This window comes from Procambarus clarkii, chromosome 9, assembly GCF_040958095.1.
Source record: "Procambarus clarkii isolate CNS0578487 chromosome 9, FALCON_Pclarkii_2.0, whole genome shotgun sequence".
NCBI lineage: Eukaryota > Metazoa > Arthropoda > Malacostraca > Decapoda > Cambaridae > Procambarus > Procambarus clarkii.
Genome location: NC_091158.1, coordinates 29,515,049 through 29,541,133, shown reverse-complemented (window position 1 = coordinate 29,541,133; position 26,085 = coordinate 29,515,049). Strand labels below are relative to the sequence as shown.

The 26,085-nt window shown below is 41.3% G+C and overlaps 1 protein-coding gene across 3 annotated transcripts in view; it reads left to right on the top strand.

Annotated features, from left to right (window-relative positions):
• Positions 1 to 26,085, top strand: part of LOC123748977 (nicotinamidase) — a 232,780-nt gene that overhangs the window by 168,249 nt on the left and 38,446 nt on the right. For 2 of the 3 annotated variants that reach the window (XM_069321297.1, XM_069321295.1), the window contains 4 exons: positions 2,909 to 3,043; positions 11,353 to 11,490; positions 20,754 to 20,922; positions 21,314 to 21,456. In XM_069321297.1, coding sequence (XP_069177398.1) covers positions 2,909 to 3,043; positions 11,353 to 11,490; positions 20,754 to 20,922; positions 21,314 to 21,456 — 585 coding nt within the window. The remainder of the gene's footprint in view (positions 1 to 2,908; positions 3,044 to 11,352; positions 11,491 to 20,753; positions 20,923 to 21,313; positions 21,457 to 26,085) is intronic. The other variant, XM_069321296.1, reaches the window with a different exon arrangement.

Sequence of the window (26,085 nt, the reverse complement as noted above, 5' to 3'; positions counted from 1 at the left end):
TCAGTCCATGAGGACTGGCTCAATGCCTTTGTCTTCCCTGTACGCAAACCAGGGTCTCTGGGAACATCCTTTACGGACTTTCGCCCTATTCACCTCACCAGTTGTGTCTGCAAACTCTTTGAACGTATGGTTAACGTTCGTCTGATGTGGTTCTTGGAACACCATCACCTCCTCTCCACTTCTCAATTTGGTTTCCGCAAGTGCCGCAGCACAAAAGATTTCTTGGTGAACTTGGAGGTCTATATTCGTTCTGCTTTTGCTGTGAAGACCTCCGTTGTTACCGTCCTTTTAGACCTGGAAAAGGCTTACTACACCACTAGGCGATATCATATTCTATCCCAGCTTCATTCTTTTGGCCTTCGTGGTCATCTCCTTCTCTTTCTCCGCAGCTTCCTCTCTCGTCGTTCCTTTCGGGTGAGGCTTGGTACCGCTCGCTCTGCCTCGTTTCAGCAATACGAAGGTGTGCCCCAAGGTAGTGTTCTGAGCCCTACTCTCTTTCTGGTTGCCCTCAATGGTCTTCTTTCCTCTCTTCCTTCAGGCGTCTTCTCCGCTCTCCATGTCGATGACCTTGCCCTTTGTTGTCAGGGTGATGATTCGCCTCCCCTTCAACACCGGCTTCAACTTGCGATTGATGCCGTGTCGTCTTGGGCCACCAATCATGGCTTCAAGTTTTCTACTTTTAAGACTTGTGCCATGACTTTTACTCGGAAACGGGTCATTCTTCGTCCCTCTTTGTCACTTTATGGTAATCTCCTTGAGTACAATTATTTCGCGAAGCTTTTGGGGTTATTTTTTGACACTCATTTGTCTTGGTCTCCCCATATCTCTTACCTCCATGTTGAGTTCTCTAAAGCCTTTACCCTCCTCCGAGTATTGTCCCATACTTCTTGGGGAGTCGATAGGCGCGCACTCCTAGCTTTACATTTCTTTCTCGTCCTGTCTAAGCTCCATAGCTCGATTATGGTTGCCCTGCTTACTCGTCTGCTTCTCCTTCCATTCTTCACCATCTTGCTGCTTTGCTCCATACTGGGTTGTGCCTCGGTTCTGGTGCCTTTCGTTCAACTCCCGTCCTCAGCTTGTATGTTGACAATTGCTTCCTATCTCTCCAGGACCACCATAATCGCTACTCTCTTCGCTATCTTGTGCGGTCCTTGCAACATCCTTCGTCTCGCCTCTGTCGTGCTTTAACATTTACCCCTCCTGCGGTTCCTGTTCCTCTTCACCACCTCCCTCTTTCTGTCCGGTTATCTTGCTTACAGGATTCTCTTTCCGTTCGTATTTCTAATATATCTTCTTGTGTTGTGCTTTCTTTGCCCCTGTGGAGAGTACCCCTTTCGCAGTTTTGTACATCCTTGATCCGCATCACTGAAGTTTTTACCCCTCCTACGGTTCTAAAATGCCTTTTCCTTCAGCACTTTTCTTCTCACTCCCGCTCCGTTTCCGTTTTCACTGATGGGTCTAAGTCTGTGGACGGTGTTGGCTACTCTGTTGTTTTTCCTGATTACACTTATATGTGTCGCTTACCTCCGGAGGCTAGCATCTTCACAGCGGAGCTGTTTGCTATTCTTTATGCTCTTCGTCTCCTGCTTTCTCATTGTCAATCTTCCTTTGTAGTTGTTGTTGACTCTCGTAGTGCCCTCGTAGCTCTCGGGTCCTTTAATCCGGTTCATCCTGTGGTTGTCGAGATCCAGCATTGGCTGTTTCTTGTTCACAGTAAATTTAAGATGGTTGAGTCTTGTTGGGTTCCCAGCCATATTGGTGTCTCTTTAAATAAGCGTGCGGATGCTGCCGCCAGGGAAGCTGTCTGCTCCTGTCCCATCTCTCGTAAAGGTATTCCTTATTCCAACTTTTACCCGGTTATCCATTTCTCCATCCTTACACGTTGGCAGGCTTGTTGATCGTCTGTTACTGGTAACAAACTATGTACTCTTAAAAGTTGTGTCCTCGTGGCCATCCTCCTTCCACCGTAACTGGCGGTGGGAAACAGCTCTGGCGAGGTTGCGTATTGGCTATACTCGCTTAGCTCATGGTCACTTGATGGAGTGCCGACCTGCTCCTTATTGTCCTAATTGCATTGTCCCTCTTAGGGTCGTGCATATCCTTGTTGAATGTCCTGACTTCCAGGACGAGTGTGTGTTTTGTTTTCCGACAGTCCCCCGCGGTCGCTTCTCTCTCGATAGTATTCTTGGTGACTCGGATACTTTTGATATCGATCGCCTTGTGCCTTTCTGTTCTGTATTGGCATCCTTCGTGATATTTATCGCCCTCTGATTATCCCGCACATTTGATGGTGCTACATAGCCTTCCCGGTTTGGTGCCTTCTTTTGATGATTACTTACTTACTTCATCATGATCGATCATAAATTTCTCTTAAATTCAAGAGAAGGAATTATTTAATTTTGTAAAAAAAAAAAAATTGTGCGCCTGTGAAAGATTGCTGTAAAAAAAACCATACTGTGAATGCGCTAAGAAACTGTTTACGACACAAAACCAAAATTAAAATATGTAGCAGCATTTATTGGGTACCCATGTGAGAAAATAACAAAAGTTCACATAGAAGACAGTAAAAGGGAGATATGATCACTATGTGTAAAAGCATTATGGACATAGATATGGTGAAACTCCCGAGATCTGCGACATCAAGATCAAAAGGGTACAGGTACCGTTTATAAAGACAGAAATCATAATGTCATTAAAATATGAAAAAAATCTTAAATTACACACAGTAGTAAAAAAAAAATAAGATTTTGTGCCATCATCTTGAAGATTACAAATTCTCTATGATAAAGATGTTATTATGGTTTGGACTCGAGGGGATGAGCGTACTTTTTGTAACTAGATTTAGTTAATAACACACATGCATGCGCACTCTTACTTGCTTCTAACAACAATTATCTTGGTACTGCAGGTTATCCCGCCCATTAATCAATTGTTGGACGAGAACCAGTTCGACGTGGTTGTGTTCACGCTAGACTGGCACCCAGAGAATCACGTCTCTTTTATTGACAATATCCACCAGCGACCACTCCATGATTCCTGCAAGGTCAGTCCACGTCCACCATTCATATCTAAAAGCTTCTCTTTTCTGTTTCCTTTGTTCGTTCAACTCGTTATGTCTCATCTTCCTCAAACTATTGTTTATCCGTTCATTTCTCAGCTACCTCCATAACCAAGCCCATGGGTCCACCTAGGACTCTAACAACATGTCGTTGTTATGTCGTGAGTTATGCTATGGACGTTTTTGAGTCCTACTTTGACAAGTTACTTGAAATTCTTTACCAGGTAGTTTATGGAGAAGGAGACATATACTTCGTTATACGAGATCATACTTCGATCGACCACCAAAAGACTATTAGCTATAATAACAAAGAATGCAACCAAACCACTCATCTCCTTTAAACAAGTATTTGTGGATGGAAGAGAAATCATTTATAACTGAAATTCCTAAGGAAGCCACTATAATGATTCCCATCAGGTTTCAGTAGTAATTAGCACATTGAGGTCGGAGAAAGTATTATTCCTCGCCTGTCAGACGTTCAACCTCCAAACATCAACCTCTGCAGGATTGGATTCAGTGGTGCCCATTCGTTTTATCTATCTCCGACTCAGGCTATTTACTTCTGCTTGGTTCCAGCGATATTTTTTCCTGTTGTTGATTGTTGAGGGCAATGTTATTACTTATCATAGCTGGGGTTGTATGGTAGTTTTCAGCAGAGTACATTTCTCGCTACAGTTGGTGCCATAGAGACTACTTTCTCCTTCCTAGTCCTAGGAATTGAACTTAATTATGCATCATTAATGCACCTTGACATGTTGGTGTGGTTGCATAGTGGGGTCCATTGATTTCTTTGCCGGGCTCACTGACTGTGCTGAATACGCATCTCTTACAACTGGTGTCACGTGTTGGGGGTTTTACATGGTGTTCCATTGGAACAGTGGCTTTTGTCTTCGGGGCGTGATTTTACTGAGTAGAGACTTTTATGGAATGTCTCAGTGTTTTTTAATCCAACAGGCAGCCTCATGTTGGGTGTCAGCAAAGGGGCGCAAGACCGAACTGTAAAAAAAGACAGAATTCCTGGAACGCACTTCATTATGAGGACCGGGAAAGTTGTTCCTGTTTTTAGGTAGGACTAAAATGGGGACCAGCGTTATTTTTTTAAAGTAGATCTGGACAGTCCAACATTCCTCGTTTTTTTTTTTATAATTTGGACAAATTAGATGCGGACTCTGTGAGTCCGATTATATCGGACTCACATTATATTATAAACTGTTATATTATAATTACATTATATTATATTATAATTACATTATATTATAATTACTTTATATTATAATTACATTATATTATATTATAATTACATTATATTATAATTACATTATATTATATTATATTATAATTACATTATATTATAAACTAAGAAACGATTATATCGTTTCTTAATTTCGATATATGAATTGCATCATTTTGAATTTAACTTTAATTTAATAAAACTAAATATCCATAATTTCTGGTACATTGAAATGCACATTTAATTTAAATTAAAGATTTTACTTATATTTTATTGAAGGACTGGGGACTGTGACGGCCATAGTAACTTTTCCAAAATACCGGGACGAACCTCATCGGTTCAATTCTGAGGCAAGGACCAAGACCCTTGGCGTTACGAGGAGCGATTTCCCACCCTTGAGTGTGACAGTTTACACCAACGGGTGTGTGACAGTTTACACCAACGGGTGTGTGACAGTTTACACCAACGGGTGTGACAGTTTACACCAATGGGTGTGACAGTTTACACCAATGGGTGTGAGTTTACACCAATGGGTGTGACAGTTTACACCAATGGGTGTGAGTTTACACCAATGGGTGTGACAGTTTACACCAATGGGTGTGACAGTTTACACCAATGGGGGTGTGACAGTTTACACCAATGGGTGTGACAGTTTACACCAATGGGTGTGACAGTTTACACCAACGGGTGTGTGACAGTTTACACCAACGGGTGTGTGACAGTTTACACCAACGGGTGTGTGACAGTTTACACCAACGGGTGTGTGACAGTTTACACCAACGGGTGTGTGACAGTTTACACCAACGGGTGTGTGACAGTTTTCACCAACGGGTGTGTGACAGTTTACACCAACTGGTGTGTGACAGTTTACACCAACGGGTGTGTGACAGTTTACACCAACGGGTGTGTGACAGTTTACACCAACGGGTGTGTGACAGTTTACACCAACGGGTGTGTGACAGTTTACACCAACGGGTGTGTGTTAGTTTACACCAACGGGTGTGTGACAGTTTACACCAACGGGTGTGAGACAGTTTACACCAACGGGTGTGTGACAGTTTACACCAACGGGTGTGTGACAGTTTACACCAACGGGTGTGTGTCAGTTTACACCAACGGGTGTGTGACAGTTTACACCAACGGGTGTGTGTCAGTTTACACCAACGGGTGTGTGTCAGTTTACACCAACGGGTGTGTGTCAGTTTACACCAACGGGTGTGTGACAGCTTACACCAACGGGAGTGTGACGTGTGTGACAGCTTACACCAACGGGAGTGTGACAGTTTACACCAACGGGTGTGTGACAGTTTACACCAACGGGTGTGAGACAGTTTACACCAACGGGTGTGAGACAGTTTACACCAACGGGTGTGAGACAGTTTACACCAACGGGTGTGAGACAGTTTACACCAACGGGTGTGAGCCAGTTTACACCAACGGGTGTGAGCCAGTTTACACCAACGGGTGTGAGCCAGTTTACACCAACGGGTGTGACAGATCTCACACGTAAGTATCAATCATGCTTGAGCCTTGATCCTGAATTTTGGAGTATGTGACCATGTACCACTGGGAGCGTGTTCAGTTTGGTGACTGGTTACCTGTAGCGGAACCTATACTATCATGCTTATTTTGTAAGTACATTTCTTATTCTCATTACATGTTGGAAGTCTTAGGTTTCCACCATTACGTCCGAAACTCCTCTGCCACAGATCTGGAAGCATGTCCGCAAGATAGCGGGTAAGGTCGTTCACGATGTCTCGCCTGTCCTTCACCTCCGTGGTACTCCTGTGGCGGACCCGTTGCAGGTCGGGACCGAACTGGGCTCCCACTTTTCTTCTGTTAGCTCTGGTTCTCATCTTCCTCAATCTTTCCTTCTTCGTAAACTTGTTTTTGAATCTCGTCCTTTCGATTTCTGCCCTCATCTGAGACTTAACTATAACGATCCCTTTCTCTCTCTGTCTCTCTGAACTTCAGTCTGCTCTGACCCTCGGCGGTTCTACGGCGGCGGGCTAGGATGGCATTCATCATGAGATGTTTTGCCATCTCCCTCCGTGCACGTCTCAGTATTTACTGAGTCATGATATAATCGGGTCTAGGAGTCGTCGTCAGTCCCTGAGGACTGGCTCGATGCTATTGTCCTCCATGTTTGGAAACCAGGGTTTTTTGAGACATCCCCTAAGGACCTCCACCCTATTGCCCTCAGGGGTTGTCTGCAAACTCTTTGAACGTATGGTTAACGTTCGTCTGATGTGGTTCTTAGAACACTATCACCACCTCTCCCCTTCTCAATTTGGTTTTCACAAATGCCGCAGCACAACAGATGGGCCGGTGAACTTGGAGGTCTATATTCGTACTGCTTTTGCTGCGAAGACCTCCGTTGTTGCCGTCCTTTGTGTACCTGGAAAAAGCTTTCGACACCACTTGGCGATTTCATATTCCGTCCCAACTTCATTCTTCTGGTCTTCGTGATAATCTCCCATTCTTTCTCCAACGCTTCTTCTCGTCGTTCCTTTCGAGTGAAGCTTGGTGCCACTCCCTCTGCCTCTTTTCAGCAATACGAAGGTGTGCCCCAACGTAGTGTTCTGAGCACTACTCTTTTTCTGGTTGCCCTCAATGGTCTTCTTTCCTCTCTTTCTTCTCGCGTCTTTATCACTCTCTATGTCGACGATTTTTCCCTTTATTGTCGGGGTGATTATTCGCCTCTCCTTCAACGGCGGCTTCAACTTGCGATTGATGCCGTGTCATCTTGGGCCACCAATCATGGCTTCAGGTTCTCTACTTCTAAGACTTGTGCTATGACTTTTACTGTGAAGCGTGTCGTTCTTCGTCTCTCTTTGTCGTTTTATGGTCAACCCCTTGTGTTCAAGGACTCTGCTAAGCAATTGGGGTTAATCTTTGACTCTCGTTTGTCTTGGTCGCCCCATATCTCTTACTTCCGAGTTGAATGCTCAAAGGCCCTTACCCTCCTTAAGGTTTTGTCCCATACTTCTTGGGAAGCGGAAAGGCGCACGCTCCTCCCTTTACATTCCTCTCTCGCCCTGTTTAAACTCGATTATAGTTGTCCTGCTTACTCGTCTGCTTCTCCTACTTTTCGCCGTCTTGATGCTTTGCACCATGCTGGGTTACGCCTCGGCACTGGTGCCTTTCGTTCGACTCCCGCCCTCAGCTTGTATGTTGATACTGGATTCCTATCTCTCCAGGACCGTCGTATCGCTACTGTCTTCGATATCTGGCGCAGTCCTTGCAACAACCTTCCTCTCTCATCTGTCGTGCTTTGACTTTTACCCCTACAATCCTATTCCTCTTCACCACCACCCTCTTTCTGTCCGGTTATCTCGCTTACAGGATTCGCTTTCAGCTCATATTTCTAATATTTCTCCTTGTATTGTTCCTTCCTTGCCCCGTGGAGAATCCCCCTTCCCAAGTTTTGTACATCCTTGGCCCGCATCACTAAAGCTTTTACCCTTCCTATCTTAGCTCCGTTTCAATCTTCACCGATGGGTCTAAGTCTGTGGACAGTGTAGGCTACTCTGTTGTTTTTTTCTGACTGCACTTATGTGTGTCGCCTACCTCCGGAGACTAGCATCTTCACAGCTGAACCTTATGCTAATCTCTAAGCTCTTCGTCTCCTTCTTTCTCGTTGTCAATCTTCCTTTGTGGTTGTTGTTGACTCTCATAGTGCAGTCATGGCTCTCAGGGTCCTTTAATCCAGTTCATCCCCTGGTCACCGAGATTCAACATTAGCTGTTTCTTATCTCCAGTAGATTTAAGACAGATGAGTTTTGCTGGGTTCACACCAATATTAGTGTGTCTTTAAATGAGCGTGTGGATGCTGCTGCTAGGGAAGATGTCCACTCTTGTCCCATATCCCGTAAAGGTATTCCTTATTCCAACTTTTACCCAGTTATTCATTCCTCAATCCTTACCCGTTGGCAGGATTGTTGGTCTTCTGTTATTGGTAACAAACTCCGTACTCTTAAGAGAAGCGTGTCCTCATGGCCTTCCTCCTACCACCGTAACCGGCGATGGGAAATGGCTCTGGAGTGGTTGCGTATTGGCCATACAAGCTTAACTCACGGTCACTTTTTGGAGCGCCGTCCTGCTCCTTATTGTCCAAATTGCATTATCCCTCTTACGGTCGTGCATATCCTTGCTGAATGTTCTGTCTTCCAGGACGAGTGTGTCTTGCTTTCCGACTGTCCCTCGTGGTCGCTTGTCCCTCGATAGAATTCTTGGTGAATTGGATACTTTTGATATCGTTCGCTTTGTGCATTTCTGTTCTCGTATTTGCATCCTTAGTGATATTTAGCGCCCTCTGATTATTCTGCACATTTGATGGTGCTACATAACCCGGTTTGGGGCCTTCTTTTGATACTTACTGGACCCTGTCTCAAATTTTTAGTGTCCTTGTATCTCTGACTAAATGAAAAATGATGTTAGTCACCCATTTGTAAGAGACTTTCTGCTGTCAACTTCAAGGTACTTGGTGTTCCTTGGTATCTTTCTGACCCTCTAGACTTTGTAACTGTCGGTTATCTTTGTGTTTTCTGTCATGGTTGCTCATGGAGCTTTGTTTACTACCTTTTTCCTCTTATCAGTCGACGTTTAGTGGCTATTTTTATTGTTTGGGGAATTGAACTTTCAACAGGTCAACTGGATCGGTCATTCTTTCATCTGCTCCTTCAGTCCTCCCTCAGAGCCTCGTTGGTTCCATGATGATGTGTTTGCCTTCTGGGCCACCACTCGCAACAGGGTGCCTGCTTTCTTGGATGTCGCTATTATTTAACACACTCGATTAGCTCTGGCAATAAGTTAACAACCACAAGTACTGCAAAGATAGCAAATTCTTTGTTGTTTGATCTCATGGACGTATATGATGAGCATTGTGTGGGTCTATTCTGGATAAAGCTTGGATTGTTTGCAGATGAAGAGTCACGGTAACGTGGCTGAAGATATGATGACCAATCCACATATCAGAAAATGGATAAACAACGTCGTTTCGATCAGTTATTGACCATTATAAAGTCGTGTAATCCGATTTGACAATAATACGGGACGGACCGAAATATTGTCTTTTCTCCATTTTCTGATGATTGGATTGTTCGGCTTTCTCAATACCATACCATGGGCCCTGCTGCCGATAGCATAGGACGTACCATGCTGGTCATAATACTACATTTTCTGTTAATTACCAAACTATGATGGGGAGAAGTACAACCAGCCACATGAGTGCCCCGTTTCTTTTGAGTTGCTCAGAATCATAACCGACATCACGCTCTTCTCAAACTCCTGCTCAGAGATCCGGGCCCATTGCTTCTGGAGATTCAACATTACATTTTTTCCTTCCTTGCCCTCTCCGGTGTGGGATTTCTGAAGTTCACCTTATCCCCCGGATACCCTCTGCTTTATGGTGCTTTCGTTGGTATATATTAATTTACTCTGGTTTAGTTTCACACTTTCTGCACAAGAGAGTTAGCATCGGAAACATCCGGTGCTTGCATCGACAGTTTCCAAAGGGTGTTGCTCAGAAATTGGACGTGAGTGGAATGAGAAGCTCCTTCTTGTCTTGTCCCACCTCATACCCCCTATTGTACTAGCTAACACAAACACCTGTTGGTGGTCAGTATAACAGGTAGATTACTAGTTTTGTAATTATTGTAAGATGTGTCTGTTCTTGCATATTTTAGGGCCAGGACTCATGGTTGTTGGATTTAGTCTCTCGATTATCCTCGTCCCTAAACTACGTGGCAAGACCACCTGCAAAGTTCCTTGACGAGGTGGGGCTAGAAATTTATTAGAATTAGGCGTGTTGATAAAGTTCTGGGTTGACCCAGGACCTGCCATGAGAAGCAAACTCTTCCCTCATAAAGAGGCAGTTTGTTACGAACCAACTCCATCGTCGGAGCATGGAGCAGCGAAGTCTGCTCCCGAAACCCCCACAAAATGGACGACGCCATCTGGTGGTGGCGGTATGATACCCGCAAGAGACTCTAGATTCTTGCATTGGTCAGCCCGAAGAGTCGCTGTAGCTGACCACAGGTGAGGTGGCGCCTAGAAATCAGCGCCATCTATTGGAATATGAGTTGGATGTCAATGTCAGAATCCGTAAGTGGCATGTCCTAGTTTCACAAGTACCGGCCAGTTTACTGATGATGTGTCTGTATCCACAGAGGCGACATAGGGCTGAAATGGTACGAAGATAGTCTACCCAGGGCAAACTATTATCTCTACTCCATTCTGCTTTACGTGAGCAGTGAGCCCAGCAGCGCGAGGCTGCTCACGTAACAGGTCAGGCCCAGCAGCGCGAGGCTGAAGTTCTCTGCCAGCACCAGGCTGGAGAGTGATTGTGGGCGTTCACAAGAAGCACCTAGTGATACTGTAGAGAGGCTGGCCCATGGCGAGGGTAGACTCGTTGGTGTTTCCCAGTACTGGTTGAGGACGGTACTGTGCGTTGAGGAAACACGGAAGTTGACCAGGCTGCATTGCATTAGCATCGAGGAGCACTTAGTGTCCTATGAGAGCGACACATGTGTATATAACAGTGTAGTAATACTTCGTTTATGATTCTATTTAGGGTGATGGGAAAGTGATATGTGAATATATTGATAAAGGATGAAGTGTCGTATTCCTTTCAACTCCCCCCATGTTATTCTACTTGCATTACAAAGCCTACTCCTTGAAAGCCACTACCGACTTGGAGTCGGATATTAGTACTTTCGTTCTTCCAGCAAAGGACCCGGTTGCGACCCTTAGTGTCCGTAAAACAGTTCATTCCACTCAATGTCTTATTTGACTATCTTCCCCCACCTCTAATAATAATTTCAATACCATCCCATCCAAGTGTGGTACACCTGTGCAAGTGAAAGTAAGGTTTGAAATATAGAATCTATTTTTGATTAATTTGAAGGCATTTTCAACATAACTTTAATAAAATACCACATGACCAGTTTGTGCCCCTAAATATGTCATGGTTACCATTGACATTGATATGACAGTTTTCAATAATCTCAACATTCATGATAATTTTGTCTGGAGCTTGGATATGTACTGTGGTACTCTGCAGATTACGAGCGCTGAGGCTCAGGTGTATGACACAGTGATCTTCGACATGCTGGAGGATGGCGAGCCCATGGTGCAGAAGCTCTGGCCGCGGCACAGTGTGCAGAACACCTGGGGCTCCAAGCTCCACCAGGACCTCAAGGTAGCCCTGATGGAGATCTGGACATTGGAAAGGAAAATGAATGTTTTGGCCGTTTAACAGCCGTTGTCAACACTAGACTGATGTTGGTGGTGTCAGTCTGGTGTTGACAACGGCTGTAAAACGGCCGAAACGTTCATTTTCCATTCCAATTTCATTACGGATTTTCCGCCTACAAATAATCAGTGTTAAGTGAATGTCAATTGCATGCATGCATATATATATATATATATGTCGTACCTAGTAGCCAGAACGCACTTCTTAGCCTACTATGCAAGGCCCGATTTGCCTAATAAGCCAAGTTTTGATGAATTAATTGTTTTTCGACTACCTAACCTAACCTCACTTTTTCGGTTACCTAACCTAACCTAACCTATAAAGATAGGTTAGGTAGGGTTGGTTAGGTTCGGTCATATATCTACATTAATTTTAACTCCAATAAAAAAATTGACCTCATACATAATGAAATGGGTAACTTTATCATAAGAAAAAAATTAGGGAAAATATATTAATTCAGGAAAACTTGGCTTATTAGGCAAATCGGGCCTTGCATAGTAGGCCGAGAAGTGCATTCTGGCTACTAGGTACGACATATATATATAATATATATATATCTATATATTTAATATATATATATATCTATATATACGGGGTGCCAACTAAGGTGCAAGTGTAGGGACCCATAGCCTCAGAGAAGAAAATAAAGAGCACTCAGAAAAGACCTTGTGGATACTAAATGAACACTCTGATATTTTCTTCTACCACCCCTATTCTTTTGGTATGTGAGTATATATATCTAACTTGAAAATTTCATTACACAAAAAAGGGTTACAACATTGGTTACATGCAGGGTACAAGGATACTTGATACAAGTTGTAGAGCTCCTCTAGCTCCTCAGATGGCGGGCAGGAACCATGGATGCAGTGAGCATTTCCTCTCTGGATCGCCACACTAAGGCGCTGAAAGAGAAAATTGGCAGCTCCAAGGTCTGTAGTTGTTTCAATTAGCTTGGACCCCGACTCCTAACTAAATATATATATATATATATATATATATATATCTATATATATATATATATATATATATATATATATATATATATATATATATATATTTTTATAAAATGCACCTAGTAGCCAGAACGCTGTTCTAGGCCTACTATGCAAGGGCTGATTTGCGTAATAAGCCAAATTTCCCTGAATTTCAATATTTTTCATTTTTTTTCTTATGAAATGATTAAGCTATTCATTTCATTATGTAGGAGCTATTTTTTTTAAATACTAGTTAAAACTAACGTAGATATATGACCCGACCTACCCAGCCTACCTAACCTATCTTAACCTAACCTAAACTAACATAACTAAATCAATAATTTATGTTCTTTATATAATATAATAATATTTAAAATATACCAATAGGAAACAATTTATTGAAAATATAGAAAATCACTCGGCCTGTTAGGCAAATCGGGCCTTGCATAGTAGATCAAGAAGTGCGTTCTGGCTACTAGGTACTAATATATATATATATATATATATATATATATATATATATATATATATATATATATATATATATATATATATATATATATATATAATATATATATAATATTTTATATATATAATATAATAAAATGTTGTTGAATATGACCCAAAGGGTAAGTTTAATGATTCCAACACGAATCTTCTTAATATTTCTTATGTTTTTCTTCACTGTCAAGGTAGTTGAAAAATTAACTCTCCAAAGTTCATTTTCACTTGTTTATTTATGGTCTGACACCTTGAAGCGTTTCATAAGGGCACTTCTCACATTTTTAAAGACATTTTGTAGTTACTCAGATCGTACTTATATTTGTTTTTGGGTGAGATGATGGGATACAAATGTTTTTGGGTGAGGTGACAGGAAACAAAAGACAAAACACGAAACAATGGATATACATTGGATATATACAATGGGCATATAACCATGGATATACATTCTATCCTCTTGCTTGTGGTGTTTTTGTAGTAGATTGTTAATTGTATCTTCTGATTTTTGTCTGTGGGGATAACGTTCCAATTAATAATATCTTTCAAGTCAATGCAGAGGAAGGAAAAAACGTTGGAAAGTGTCCTGAAATATAATATTAATAGGAACGTTATCCCCACAGACACAAGTCAGAAGATACAATTAACAATTTACAATAACAAGAAAATGGACAACCTACTTATCAATAAGAACTCTCCAGACACGAAACAGAACGCCTTGAAGGAAATCATCGTCCACTATGCTTTAACGTGCCCACTTGGGGACTGTCAGCCCCAAATATCTCAGTATATAGGCAAGATGAAAATGTCTCTTTCTAGGCGATTAACAATGCATAAACAACAGGGCTCCATCAAGGAGCATATAATCTCCACACACAACCAGACCATCACCAGAGATATCTTAACAAGCAACACAGAAATTATCGACAGATACAACGATAACAGGAGGCTCGACATCAGTGAAGCCCTAAACATCAAAAAGTCAAAACCACAAAATAACAGCCAGTTAACACGTAATTACATTCTATCCACTTCAAAACCCCGAACCAGCACAGAAGCAAAAGGATAGAATGTATAGCCATGGTTATATGCCCATTATATATATATCGAATGTATATCCATTGTTTCGAGTTTTGTCTTTTGTTTCCTGTCACCTCACCCAAAAACATTTGTATCCCATCACCTCATCCAAAAACAAATAAGTACGATCTGAGTAACTATGAAATGGCTTTGAAAATGTGAGAAGTGTTTTTATGAAACGCTTCTAGGTGTCAGACCATAAATATACAAGTGAAAATGAACTTTGGAGAGTAAATTTTTCTATACTTTTACGTTGGTTACTATACGTTTTCATCAAGCCACTGTTAATGTGGGAGAACTCGTTTCCATGCTATAAGCCCATACTTGCTTAAACCACAAGTGAAGATTAACAATCTTCGGACAACACCCACCAGTGGGCCTCGAACCCAGAAAGCACAACTACCTTCCAGTAGCTGCCATAACTAGTACCCTTAACCCACTACACCACTCAGACCCTTAAAAGAAGTAGAGATTTCGAGGTATATATACACCTCAAATATCCCCACTTCCTAAGGGCACTAGACTAGTGAGGGGTTACTATACGTTTTTCATCAAGCCACTGTTAACGTGGGAGATCTCGTGTCCATGCTATAAGCCCTTACTTGCTTAAACTTTGAGTTACAAACCCATTAAGATTTCAACTTGGATCCAACAGAGCAGAAGAAGTTGTTAAACACACGTGGCAAAATCTTACTGAAGCGACCATACGAGTCATAAATACTCATACTCCGCTCAAGAAAGAAACAGAAAGAAGCACCACTTAGTAGGCCAGCCAGAGACTTTGGGCCAGCACAGGAATATCCCTGGAAAAAAAAACTTCTGCTCGAAGCACAATACTGTCCACGGAGCTCAAAGTGGTAGCTAAGAGCCTTTGCAAGAACAAGGAGATAGTCGTCAGGAGAGGTGACAAGTCATCAATATACGTTATTCTTAAACAAGACGAATATCTGGCGAAAATGAACCTCATACTTTCTGACCAAACTAAATTCCAAAGGGTAACGAAGGACACTACAGCCGAAGTGAAAACGAAGATAAACTGATTAATCGAAACTGTGAATGCCAAGAAATCCGGACTCCACCTACCAAAGGTTATTGGGGAATAGAAACCTGGGTATGCGTATGGAAATGTCGAGACCCACAAGCCAGGAATCCCACTTCGGCCAATCATCAGCCAGATACCTACACTCACATACAGACTGGCTAAGCGACTCAATGGCTTGCTGACTCCTTATGTACCTTATGCTTTCAGCCTGAACTCTCCAAAGGAATTTGTTGACTTACTGCGGGGAACATGGGCCACAGGGATAAGAGCCTCGTTGGATGTAGAATCACTGTTTACCAACGTACCTGTGGATGAAACAATTGGTATGATTGCAGACAGAGTGTATCGTGATCCGGCTTGAACTCCTCTTGACATACCAGAAAACATACTTAAAAATCTACTCCAAGCTTGCACTAAGAGGCACCCTTCTTGAGCCCAGATGGGCACATGTATAAGCAATTAGATGGGGTTGGCATGGGTTCTCCCCTAGGTGTCCTGTTTGTGAACTTCTACATAGGTACCATCGATCAGAAAGTCTTGGTTGACATGGACTTGAAACCCATTATATACTGCAGGTAGGTTGATGACATTTTTATGCAGGTACTTGATGCCAGACGTCTGCAGGATCTGAAGGGGGCTTTTGAGCGGAATTCTGTGTTGTTTCACTTACGAGATGGAGAAGGATGGGAAGCTGCCCTTTCTAGATGTGACGGTCATGGAAAGGAGCGGAGGCTTCCACACTACAGTCTACACTATGGAAACAAACATAGGAGTGTGCCTCTATGCCAATAGTGACTGCCCAGACAGGTACAAGAGAAGTGTTGTCATCCCTTATGTCGACCGGGCTCTCAGCCACAGCTCAGGATGGAAGCTAGTTGATGAAGAACTCTGTAGGGTAAGGCAGGTCCTAGTCAAAAATGGCTTCTCAAATGGTTTTGTTGAAGACATCATAAAAAGAAAGGTAAAATGCCATGCAACCTCTGAAGAGTCAACTAACACAACACATGTGCCCCCTATTAGACTATTTTACAGGAACTTCTTTTCGACGGCTCATAAAACGGAGGAAAGGGTCCTGAAAGATATTGTTGATAGGAATGATATCCCTACAAACAAAAATCAGAAAATACATTGACGATTTACTATAAAACCAAAAAATCAGCCAACCTACTCATGACAAACTCTCCAGACACCAAGCAGAATGCCTTGAAGGAAACCAACGTCGTCAAGGCTTTCAAATGCTCACTTGGGGATTATAAGCCTCAAGGAACTCAGTATATAGGCAAGACAACAACGTCTGTTTCCAGGCGATTAACAATGCATAAACAACAGGGCTCCATCAAGGAACATATAATCTCTTCTTAAAACCAGACCATCACCAGAGAAATCTTAACAAACAACACGGAAATGCAGGCGATGATTCACAGTAACGTGGCTAAAGTATGTTGACCAGACCACACACTAGAAGGTGAAGGGACGACGACGTTTCAGTCCATCCTGGAGCGTTCTCAAGTCGAATTCTCATCGACTTGAGAATGGTCCAGGACGGACCGAAATGGCGTAGTCCCTTCACCTTCTAGTGTGTGTGGTCATGTCAACAACACAGAAATCATCGATAGATACAGCGATAGTAGGAGGCTTGAAATCTGCGAGGCACTACACATCAAAAAGTCAACACAAGCAATCAACAGCCAATTAATGCACAACTATATTCAACCCACTTCAAGACTTCAAAAGAATATAGAAGCATCATGGGCCAATATGCCTTCTGCAGTTACTTCCATTCTTATGTTTTTATACCCATTGTTTTTTGTTCTATCATGTGTAAATGTCAATCATCTCACCAAAAACTTTTGTACCATATCACCTCACCCAAATGCGAGTATAAGTATGGAAGTATTTTGCGTGTTTACAGGTTAGTTGCGTGTGTAAACTAAAGTCTTTGAAAATGTAATAAGTTATTCCGAAACAGGTTCAGGCGTGAGACTAGAAATAAAAATGAATTTTAGAGAATTGATTTTTCAGTGTCCATCGACAGTGAAAAGAAACATAAGAAATATTGAGAAAATTCATGTTAGAAGTATTATTACCTTTTCGGTCGTATTAAACAACATATGTTTAAAAGAAAGACTGCTACAAAAATATACTAATTATATATATATATATATATATATATATATATATATATATATATATATATATATATATAATTTATATATATATATCTTCTGTGTACACAGAAGACAATGTCCAACATAACAGGCCAATTACACTGGATTAATCTTTGTGTTTAGATAGGAGATGCCTCGTATGGGCCAATAAGCCTTCTGCAGCCCCTATGTTTATCCCTTATGTATCCCCCCATGTTTTCACCTTCATTGTATTATCACCTGACCTAATGCGGGTATAAAATCAACTAGTATTGTAAGATCTGTTCACTTGAGAATGAACCATGGAGGTTCGAAACGTCGTGCAAATTATACAAATAAGTGTAATACACTCTATAGTAAATCACTTCTTTTCTTCACCTTAAAAGTACGAAAATGAGTTTTGGAGAACTCCTATTTCAATTAAGCCCTGATGCTAAGAAAATAGTTAGAGGGATAGAAGCCCTAAACCAGAAAATAATAAATATATATATATATATATATATATATGTCGTACCTAGTAGCCAGAACTCACTTCTCAGCCTACTATTCAGGGCCCGATTTGCCTAATAAGCCAAGTTTTCCTGAATTAATATATTTACTATAATTTTTTTCTTATGAAATGATAAAGCAACCCTTTTCTCTATGTATGAGGTCAATTTTTTTTTATTGGAGTAAAAATTAACGTAGATATATGACCGAACCTAACCAACCCTACCTAACCTAACCTAACCTATATTTATAGGTAAGGTTAGGTTAGGTAGCCAAAAAAAGCTAGGTTAGGTTAGGTAAGGTAGGTTAGGTAGACGAAAAAACATTAATTCATGAAAACTTGGCTTATTAGGCAAATCGGGCCCTGAATAGTAGGCTGATAAGTGCGTTCTGGCTATTAGGTACGACATATATATATATATATATATATATATATATATATATATATATATATATATATATATATATATATATATATATATATATATATATATATATATATATATATATATATGCAAACAAGCCTGAATGGTCCCCAGGACTATATACAACTGAAAACTCACACCCCAGAAGTGACTCGAACCCATACTCCCACAACTGGTATGTACAGGGATCAAGCGGATTAAGGCGTCCCTGTACATACCAGTTGTGGGAGTATGGGTTCGAGTCACTTCTGGGGTGTGAGTTTTCAGTTATATATATATATATATATATATATATATATATATATATATATATATATGTCGTACCTAGTAGCCAGAACGCACTTCTCAGCCTACTATGCAAGGCGCAGTTTGCCTAATAAGCCAAGTTTTCATGAATTGTTTTTCGACTACCTAACCTAACTTTTTCTGCTACCTAACCTAACCTAACCTATAGAGATAGGTTAGGTTAGGTAGGGATGGTTAGGTTCGGTCATATAATTACGTTATTTTTAACTCCAATAAAAAAAATTGACCTCATACATAATGAAATGGGTAGCTTTATCATTTCATAAGAAAAAAATTTGAGAAAATATATTAATTCAGGAAAACTTGGCTTATTAGGCAAATCGGGCCTTGCATAGTAGGCTGAGAAGTGCGTTCTGGCTCCTAGGTACGACATATATATATATAATATATATATATAATATATATATATATATATATATATATAATGTGTGTGTAATAATGTAATACATTCATCCATTCCATCATTAAAATGCTAAATTTTATATGCTTACATTATCCTAAGGCAGGGGTGGGCATCCCCTTGAAGTGTACATGCTAAAATCTCCAAATCATTTATTCAAAATTTTCTCGTGTGCTAACCGAAATTATGGGATCATTTTATTATTTTATGCTCTTTTAAGTATTTGGAGATTTCAAATAAGCGAATATCTTACTATATCAGTTAAATCAAAGAATATTTCAACAGTGAGTACTGTAGTTGATGATGGAATGAATGAATGTGAAACTTAGTGACATAAATTTTACTCAAATGCTGTTCTACGCTGTTGATTGCGATTTTTCTTTTTTTTTATCAGCCTTTAAGTGCAATTATCACTGTCATATACACCAACATAATTTAAAAACAACTTTTAATGTTTATTCTTTTGTTGATGTTAATTCAGAATTTTGTATGTTGTTTTATTGTCTCATCAGCCATATATTTTCACATTTTCTCAATACATTACAGCGCCAAATCTCGTAATAGTTTTACTTGGCTAAAGCACAATAAAACAAAATAAAATTAGATCTTATTTTATTAATTCTTCATCTCTTATGAGTAATACAAAAAATTACACAACTCAGAATGTCATCATAATCACTCTCTACATACACCTACTAAAATTTATGAAAATTGGTTCGTGGGCAAGCATTCAAAAATATTATTACAATTATATAGCTACCTTCAGTGATGGTGTAGGAGTGAGGGGACGTGTGGCCGCCTGCCGAGTGATGCCGCAACTGAACGAGATAAAACCTGTATGTCAGCAGCCTCTCCTCCAAATAGACTCAGTCCATTCCATGCATCTATCAAACCTCGTTTATGAATGAAAACCCGTTTACACTCGACTCACAACTGATGACGTCAGAACACTTCCTGAACAAGTACTCACATATTTGTGCTTGCGGGGGCTGAGCTCTGGCTCTTCGATCCCGACGTATTTTCTTCGAACCACAACGCAGTACATGCCAGCCCGTCCCCCAAACATCGACCCAAAAGTGATTCCATGCTCCCGCCAAATCCCCTGTTAATGAATTAAAAAAGATATACAAACGACTCTCAACTGATTTCGTTCGAACAAGTGCTTCACTGACGAATTTTGTTCGAACTACAACGCTATAAATTCTTCACCCACGTACCACATTACAAATAATCGCCAACAGAACCTAAACACCTAACCTAACCAGTGCCTAAATATGTACAATATGGTAATATAAAATAATGATAATTAATATTTGAGAAAATTCCTGTTTTGAATGAACAGCATATTAAAATTTAAGAATGCGTCTTTGGGGTCGACAGCTGGATGGAACGGACTTAGTTTGAGGACGGGTTGACGTCAGTGTATCCCGGAGTCAGATGGCTGGGAAATAAAATGTTTGTTTCATTTTTCATTACTAATTGTTACTAAAACAGCTGTCACTGTTTTTACTGCATTTTTATTTGGTATCGCTTTACTTAATAAAATGGTATTTTATACATATACAACTCGGTGAAGTTGGATACTTATTTAATTAATCTTTTAAGGTGACCCCCCTGTGTATCGCATGCCAGAAAAAATGTCGTTTGCATGTCAAGTTTGGCATGGGTGCCAAGGTTTGCCCTCTCCTGTCCTAGGGTCTAACCACTATAATATGTTTTTAACACTTCTGCAAAGAATTACTCTCATTATATTACACATATCCATGTTAATGCTTTATTCTGTAAATGTAACCAATCATTTATATTTTTGTACAATTATAGTTGCTGGTTATTCACTTTCCATTCCAGGTTCCCGAAGATGCTGTGTTTGTGTACAAGGGAACTGACCCAGACGTTGACTCCTACAGTGCTTTCTGGGATAACATAAAAAAGTCACAATCTTCCTTAAACGAGGAACTGCAAAAGAGGAGTGTCACAGACTTGTTTTTGTGTGGTATTGGCTATGATGTCTGCGTTGGTAGGTTCTGACCTTCGCTGCCTGCTACTTGTACTTTTGATCTTTTGAGTGAACTGTCACACTCTTAACCACACAGCTGAATATTTATGTATCCCAACCCTGATCCTCAGCCTTCTGTTATCTTGTAACCTTACACATACAGTTATTCTAAGATCACCACATGTCATCTGCTCTTCACTTCGCATCACTGCCTCTGTGATATATATGATCTGTTAATTAATATTATCATCATCAGCTTGTGAAAATAATATTGTTTTGTAATACTGAAAAATAATTTGCTACACCATCATTAATGTGAACTCAAAGGTTCACACTCGGGGGATGGTATCACTAGTGATATATCGGGGACCTGTGCGTCCCAGCTCTATCTAAATGACTTATTCATTTACAGCAGCGACAACCAGGCATGCTATCGAAGAGGGCTACCGGGCTGTGCTTGTGGATAACGCAACGAGAGGGGTCTGCGACTCCGACATCCAGGCTACTAAAGATCACACCATTGCTAACAATGGGCTCATTGTTCACTCATCACAGGTATGGTCATCCAGTTTTTAATTTCCTTTGCATTAATATAGGTTTAAAACAAAGCTATGGCCCCGTTATTCCTGTCTGCTAATAGATGTTTGAGTATTGTCTTCATTTGTAGTTTAAATTAGAAAGTTCCATTACGGAATTTAAAACTCCAATTACTCCAATCGCTGTTTGTAATTACATCCTGTGCTTGAATCGGCTTATCTGATGCCTTATTATGAATTCTTACATTTTCATGCCCACCATGATGTAGGACTTTTAATTAGCTGAGCTATATAAGGGCTAAAGTTATTAACAGACCCTCTTCTTCCACACACACACATGCACTTGAAATGGGACATGATCCTAATATACAAATTACTTTGACTAAACGTTATGGAAGACAGTCTGAATTATGATACTAAGCAGCAACAGAATGAGAGATTTTGAGTGGACGTTCGACAAACGGATGAGTCACAAGGATTCTAAAAAGAATGGTATTTGTGTGATAAATTATGATGACCAATAGTAAGAACTATACGGAAAACACGACGGTGAACGAAAGGGTTTGGAGTCGTCACAAACATTAGAAAAATAGAAAACTGCTGGAAACGTGGCCAGAAACATGTTGCAAGTCCTACACTGTTCAAATACATGTATAAAACCCAAACACACACACACACATGTGCTGTCCACTCATCCACAAGGCCCCAAGTAGTCGTAATCCTAATGACCTGTGTTCGTTTCCCGGCGGAGGCGGAAACAAATGGGCAGTTTCTTTCAACCTGATGCGGCTGTTCACCTAGAAGTAAATAGGTACCTGGGAGTTACAGTTGTTATAGGCTGTTTCCTGGGGATGTGGGTGTGTGTGCATGTGTCAGAGAGAAATATATATAGTAGATATAATAGATGAAAATAAATTGGTTAGAAAAGCGGGATCCAAGCGCTAAAATCTCGATTCTGCAAACACAAATATTTAATACAAATAGTAAATACACAGTCTGTAGTGGTGTGTGCATGTGGGCAGAGGTGTGGTGGCGGTAGACTCCATACACACTTTCAAATGTAGATTTGATAGAGCCCAATATTCTCCAGAATCTGTACACAAGTTGATTGACAGTTGAGAGGCGGGACCAGAGAGCCAAAGCTCAACCTTCGCAAGCACAACTAGGTGAGTACACACACAAACACACATCTCCCAGGCTTCCGCCTACTCCCTGACTCCCACTCAATCCGTAACCCCCACACACTCTCTGACACTAGTAAAATCCTCCTTGTAAAATGGAGGTGGAAGTTCGAAGAACTCGAAAATCAGAGTGAAAACTTATTCACAGACTCCATCATTGGGACACTGACCGCAGATTGAAAAATAACTGTGGTCCTGGTAATTTATAACCCCCAACAAACAACAAAAGAACTAGGCAGGAATAGGATAAAAACAACAAAGCAGGCATAGAGGCATTGCAGAGAGCAGCAACAGTGGCACACGGAATGAGAGCTAAACATCTAGTCATGGGAGACCTAAATCATGGAGAGTTTGACTGGGAATTCAGAAATCCTCATGGCGGGGAAGAAACGTGGGAAAATTGGGGGAAGTTGTAGAAAGAAACTTCTTAACATAACATGTAAAGGAGGACACAAGAGACAAGAGCGGAGTTGCACCAAGTTTACTGGACTTTATTTTCACCCATAATGAGGAATACATTGAAAACGTAGAGCATGAAATACAACTAGGAGCAAGTGACCATTGTGTCCTGGTGTTCCACTACATGATGGAACTCAAAACAGTGTCCATAAGACAAGGAGTCAGGGAAGGGAGAGTAGACTATAAAAAAGGAGACTATTTGAAAGTAAAAGAGTATCTGGGAAGTGGGCAATGGGAGGAGGAACTCGGAGGAAAGGCTGTACATGTAATGATGGACCAAGTAAAACTGAAGTGCAAAGAGGCAGAAGAGAGATTCATTCCACCATTAAGAGTAAAACGTAGGAGGGCATATAAAAACCCTTTGTTCAATAGGCAGTGCCGGGAAGCAAAACAAAAAGGAAGGAGGGAGTGGAGGAAACATAAAAGGCAAAGGACAGAAGTAAACCGGGTTAGAGGCAACAGGCCCAGGAATGACTACATAAACATAAGAAAATTAGCAGAAAGAAACTATGAAAATGATATTGCCTACAAAGCAAAGAAACAACCGAAACTCCTACATAACCATATAAGAAGGAAAATGACAGTGAATGACCAAGTGCCCAGGTTATGAAAAAGTGGGGTCCAGTATACAGAAAATTAGAAAGAAATTTGTGAGGAGCTCTATTCCAGCTTCCGTGGAGTGTTCATTACTGAGCCTGAACAGCTCCCGGAGCTCGATGTGGAAGCAGTCCCCGAAAAGAAACTTCTAAATATTGAGGTAACAGCAGAACAAGTAAGAATACAGCTAGCGTCATTGGATGTAAATATAGCTTCTGGCCCTGATAGAATATAGCCATGGATGTTAAAAGAAGCAGCACTGGCTCTCAGCATACCTCTAGCACTAATCTATAATGAATCACATACACAGGGGAAATAGCCCAGATGCTGGAAGAAGGCAAATGTGTCGGGATCGCTGAGCCCAGGTTCATTCCGAAAGCAGCTATACTTAACTATAACTCCCTTGCCTCAGGAACAGTTATTTCCACCATGTAATTCCCTTCACCAAATCCTTTGTACTCACTTAGTTGTACTAACCTAGTTGTGATTGTGGGGGTTGAGCCTTGGTTCTTTGGTCCGCCTCTCAACCGTCAATCAACTGATGTACAGATTTCTGAGCCTACTGGGCTCTATTATATCTACATTTGAAACTGTGTATGGAGTCAGCAACCACCACATCACTTCCTAGTGCATTCCATTTACTAACTACTGACACTGAAGAAGTTCTTTCTAATGTCTCTGTGGCTTATTTGGGTACTCATCTTCCACCTGTGTCGCCTTGTTCGTGTACCACCCGTGTTAACCCTTCGAGGCGTACCACTTGATTTATTCAGGAACTAGATGAAAGAACTTATGGAAAGTGATTAAAGGCCATCGGGTTTTTCCAATTTAATTACATAAATATACTTTGATAATAATTAACACATTAACCTGCTGTCTCTGGTTAAATCAGCTACCAATACACACAAACACACTGTATTTTCCCTGTCACCACCTGAACCCGTAATCTCTGCCTAAGTCCCTAATACCGAATCATCACTACAACTTTCCACATCCGGTTAGTCTTCCATGCAATACTCACATACTGCAGACTCGACTCAGTCACCAAGATTGCATTCGGTCAGGTTCACTTCGTTGCTGCCACAGACCATGATAAGGAGATCTTGCTAGAACCCCTCCTACCACGAGACTGCGCTCAAGCCGGTTATAGCCTCAACCACTTCACCCTGCATTACAAGGAGGGTATACGCCGATTAATTATAAATCTCCTTGTTCCCAAGAACTTAGAGGTCACCCCTTATCCACATGGCTGGCACATTCGTTTGGGTGGGCAACTGCTGTCTTAATCCCTTTGACCTTATCTCGATATGTGACCAGTCTGAATACTTAATATGTCCTTTCAATCTTATGCAATCTCAAGTCGATTGCATACAGTCGACTTCAGAATGGGCCAGGACGGACCGAAACGTCGTCGTCCCTTCACTTTCTAATGTGTGGTTTGGTCAACATATTTCAGCCACGTTGTGACTCCTCGTCTGCATGTACTTTCAACTATCATTTATTTAGTGTTGTAGTGGTCTGATTAGCTAGCTAATATTCACTCCTAACTTGTGGATTGCAACAAATGTGGGGCCAATCTACAAGAAAGAAGATAGAGAAGAGGCACTTAACTACAGACTAGTGACCACCAAGCATCCCTTACAAAGTACTTGAAAGAATTTTATGGTTAAGACTAGAAAACACACCTATAAAGAATTAGGTTTGTAAGTAAACATCAACACGGCTTTAGAGTAGGGAAATCATGCCTCAGGAACCTCTTGGAGTTTTACGATAAGGTAACGAAAATAAGGCAAGACAGAGAAGAATGTGCAGATGGCATATTTCTGGACTGTCAAAAGCCTATGATACAGTGCCACACAGATGGCTACTATACAAATTTGAGAGGCAGGCGGTAGTATTCCTTACACTCATGAGTAAGGCATTACCTGACAGACAGGTGTCAAAGAGTGACAGTGATAAGGAAGGAGTCGGACTGGCGAAGAGTAACATACTCTCTCTCTCTCTCTCTCTCTCTCTCTCTCTCTCTCTCTCTCTCTCTCTCTCTCTCTCTCTCTCTCTCTCTCTCTCTCTCTCTCTCTCTCTCTCTCTCTCTCTCTCTCTCTCTCTCTCTCCTCTCCCTCTCTCTCTCTCCTCTCCCTCTCTCTCTCTCCTCTCCCTCTCTCTCTCTCCTCTCCTCTCTCTCTCTCCTCTCTCTCTCTCTCTCCCCTCTCTCTCTCTCTCTCCCCTCTCTCTCTCTCTCTCCCCTCTCTCTCTCTCTCCCTCTCTCTCTCTCCCCTCTCTCTCTCTCTCTCCCCTCTCTCTCTCTCCCTCTCTCTCCCCTCTACCTCTCTCTCTCCCCTCTACCTCTCTCTCTCTCTCCCCTCTACCTCTCTCTCTCTCTCCCCTCTACCTCTCTCTCTCTCTCCCCTCTA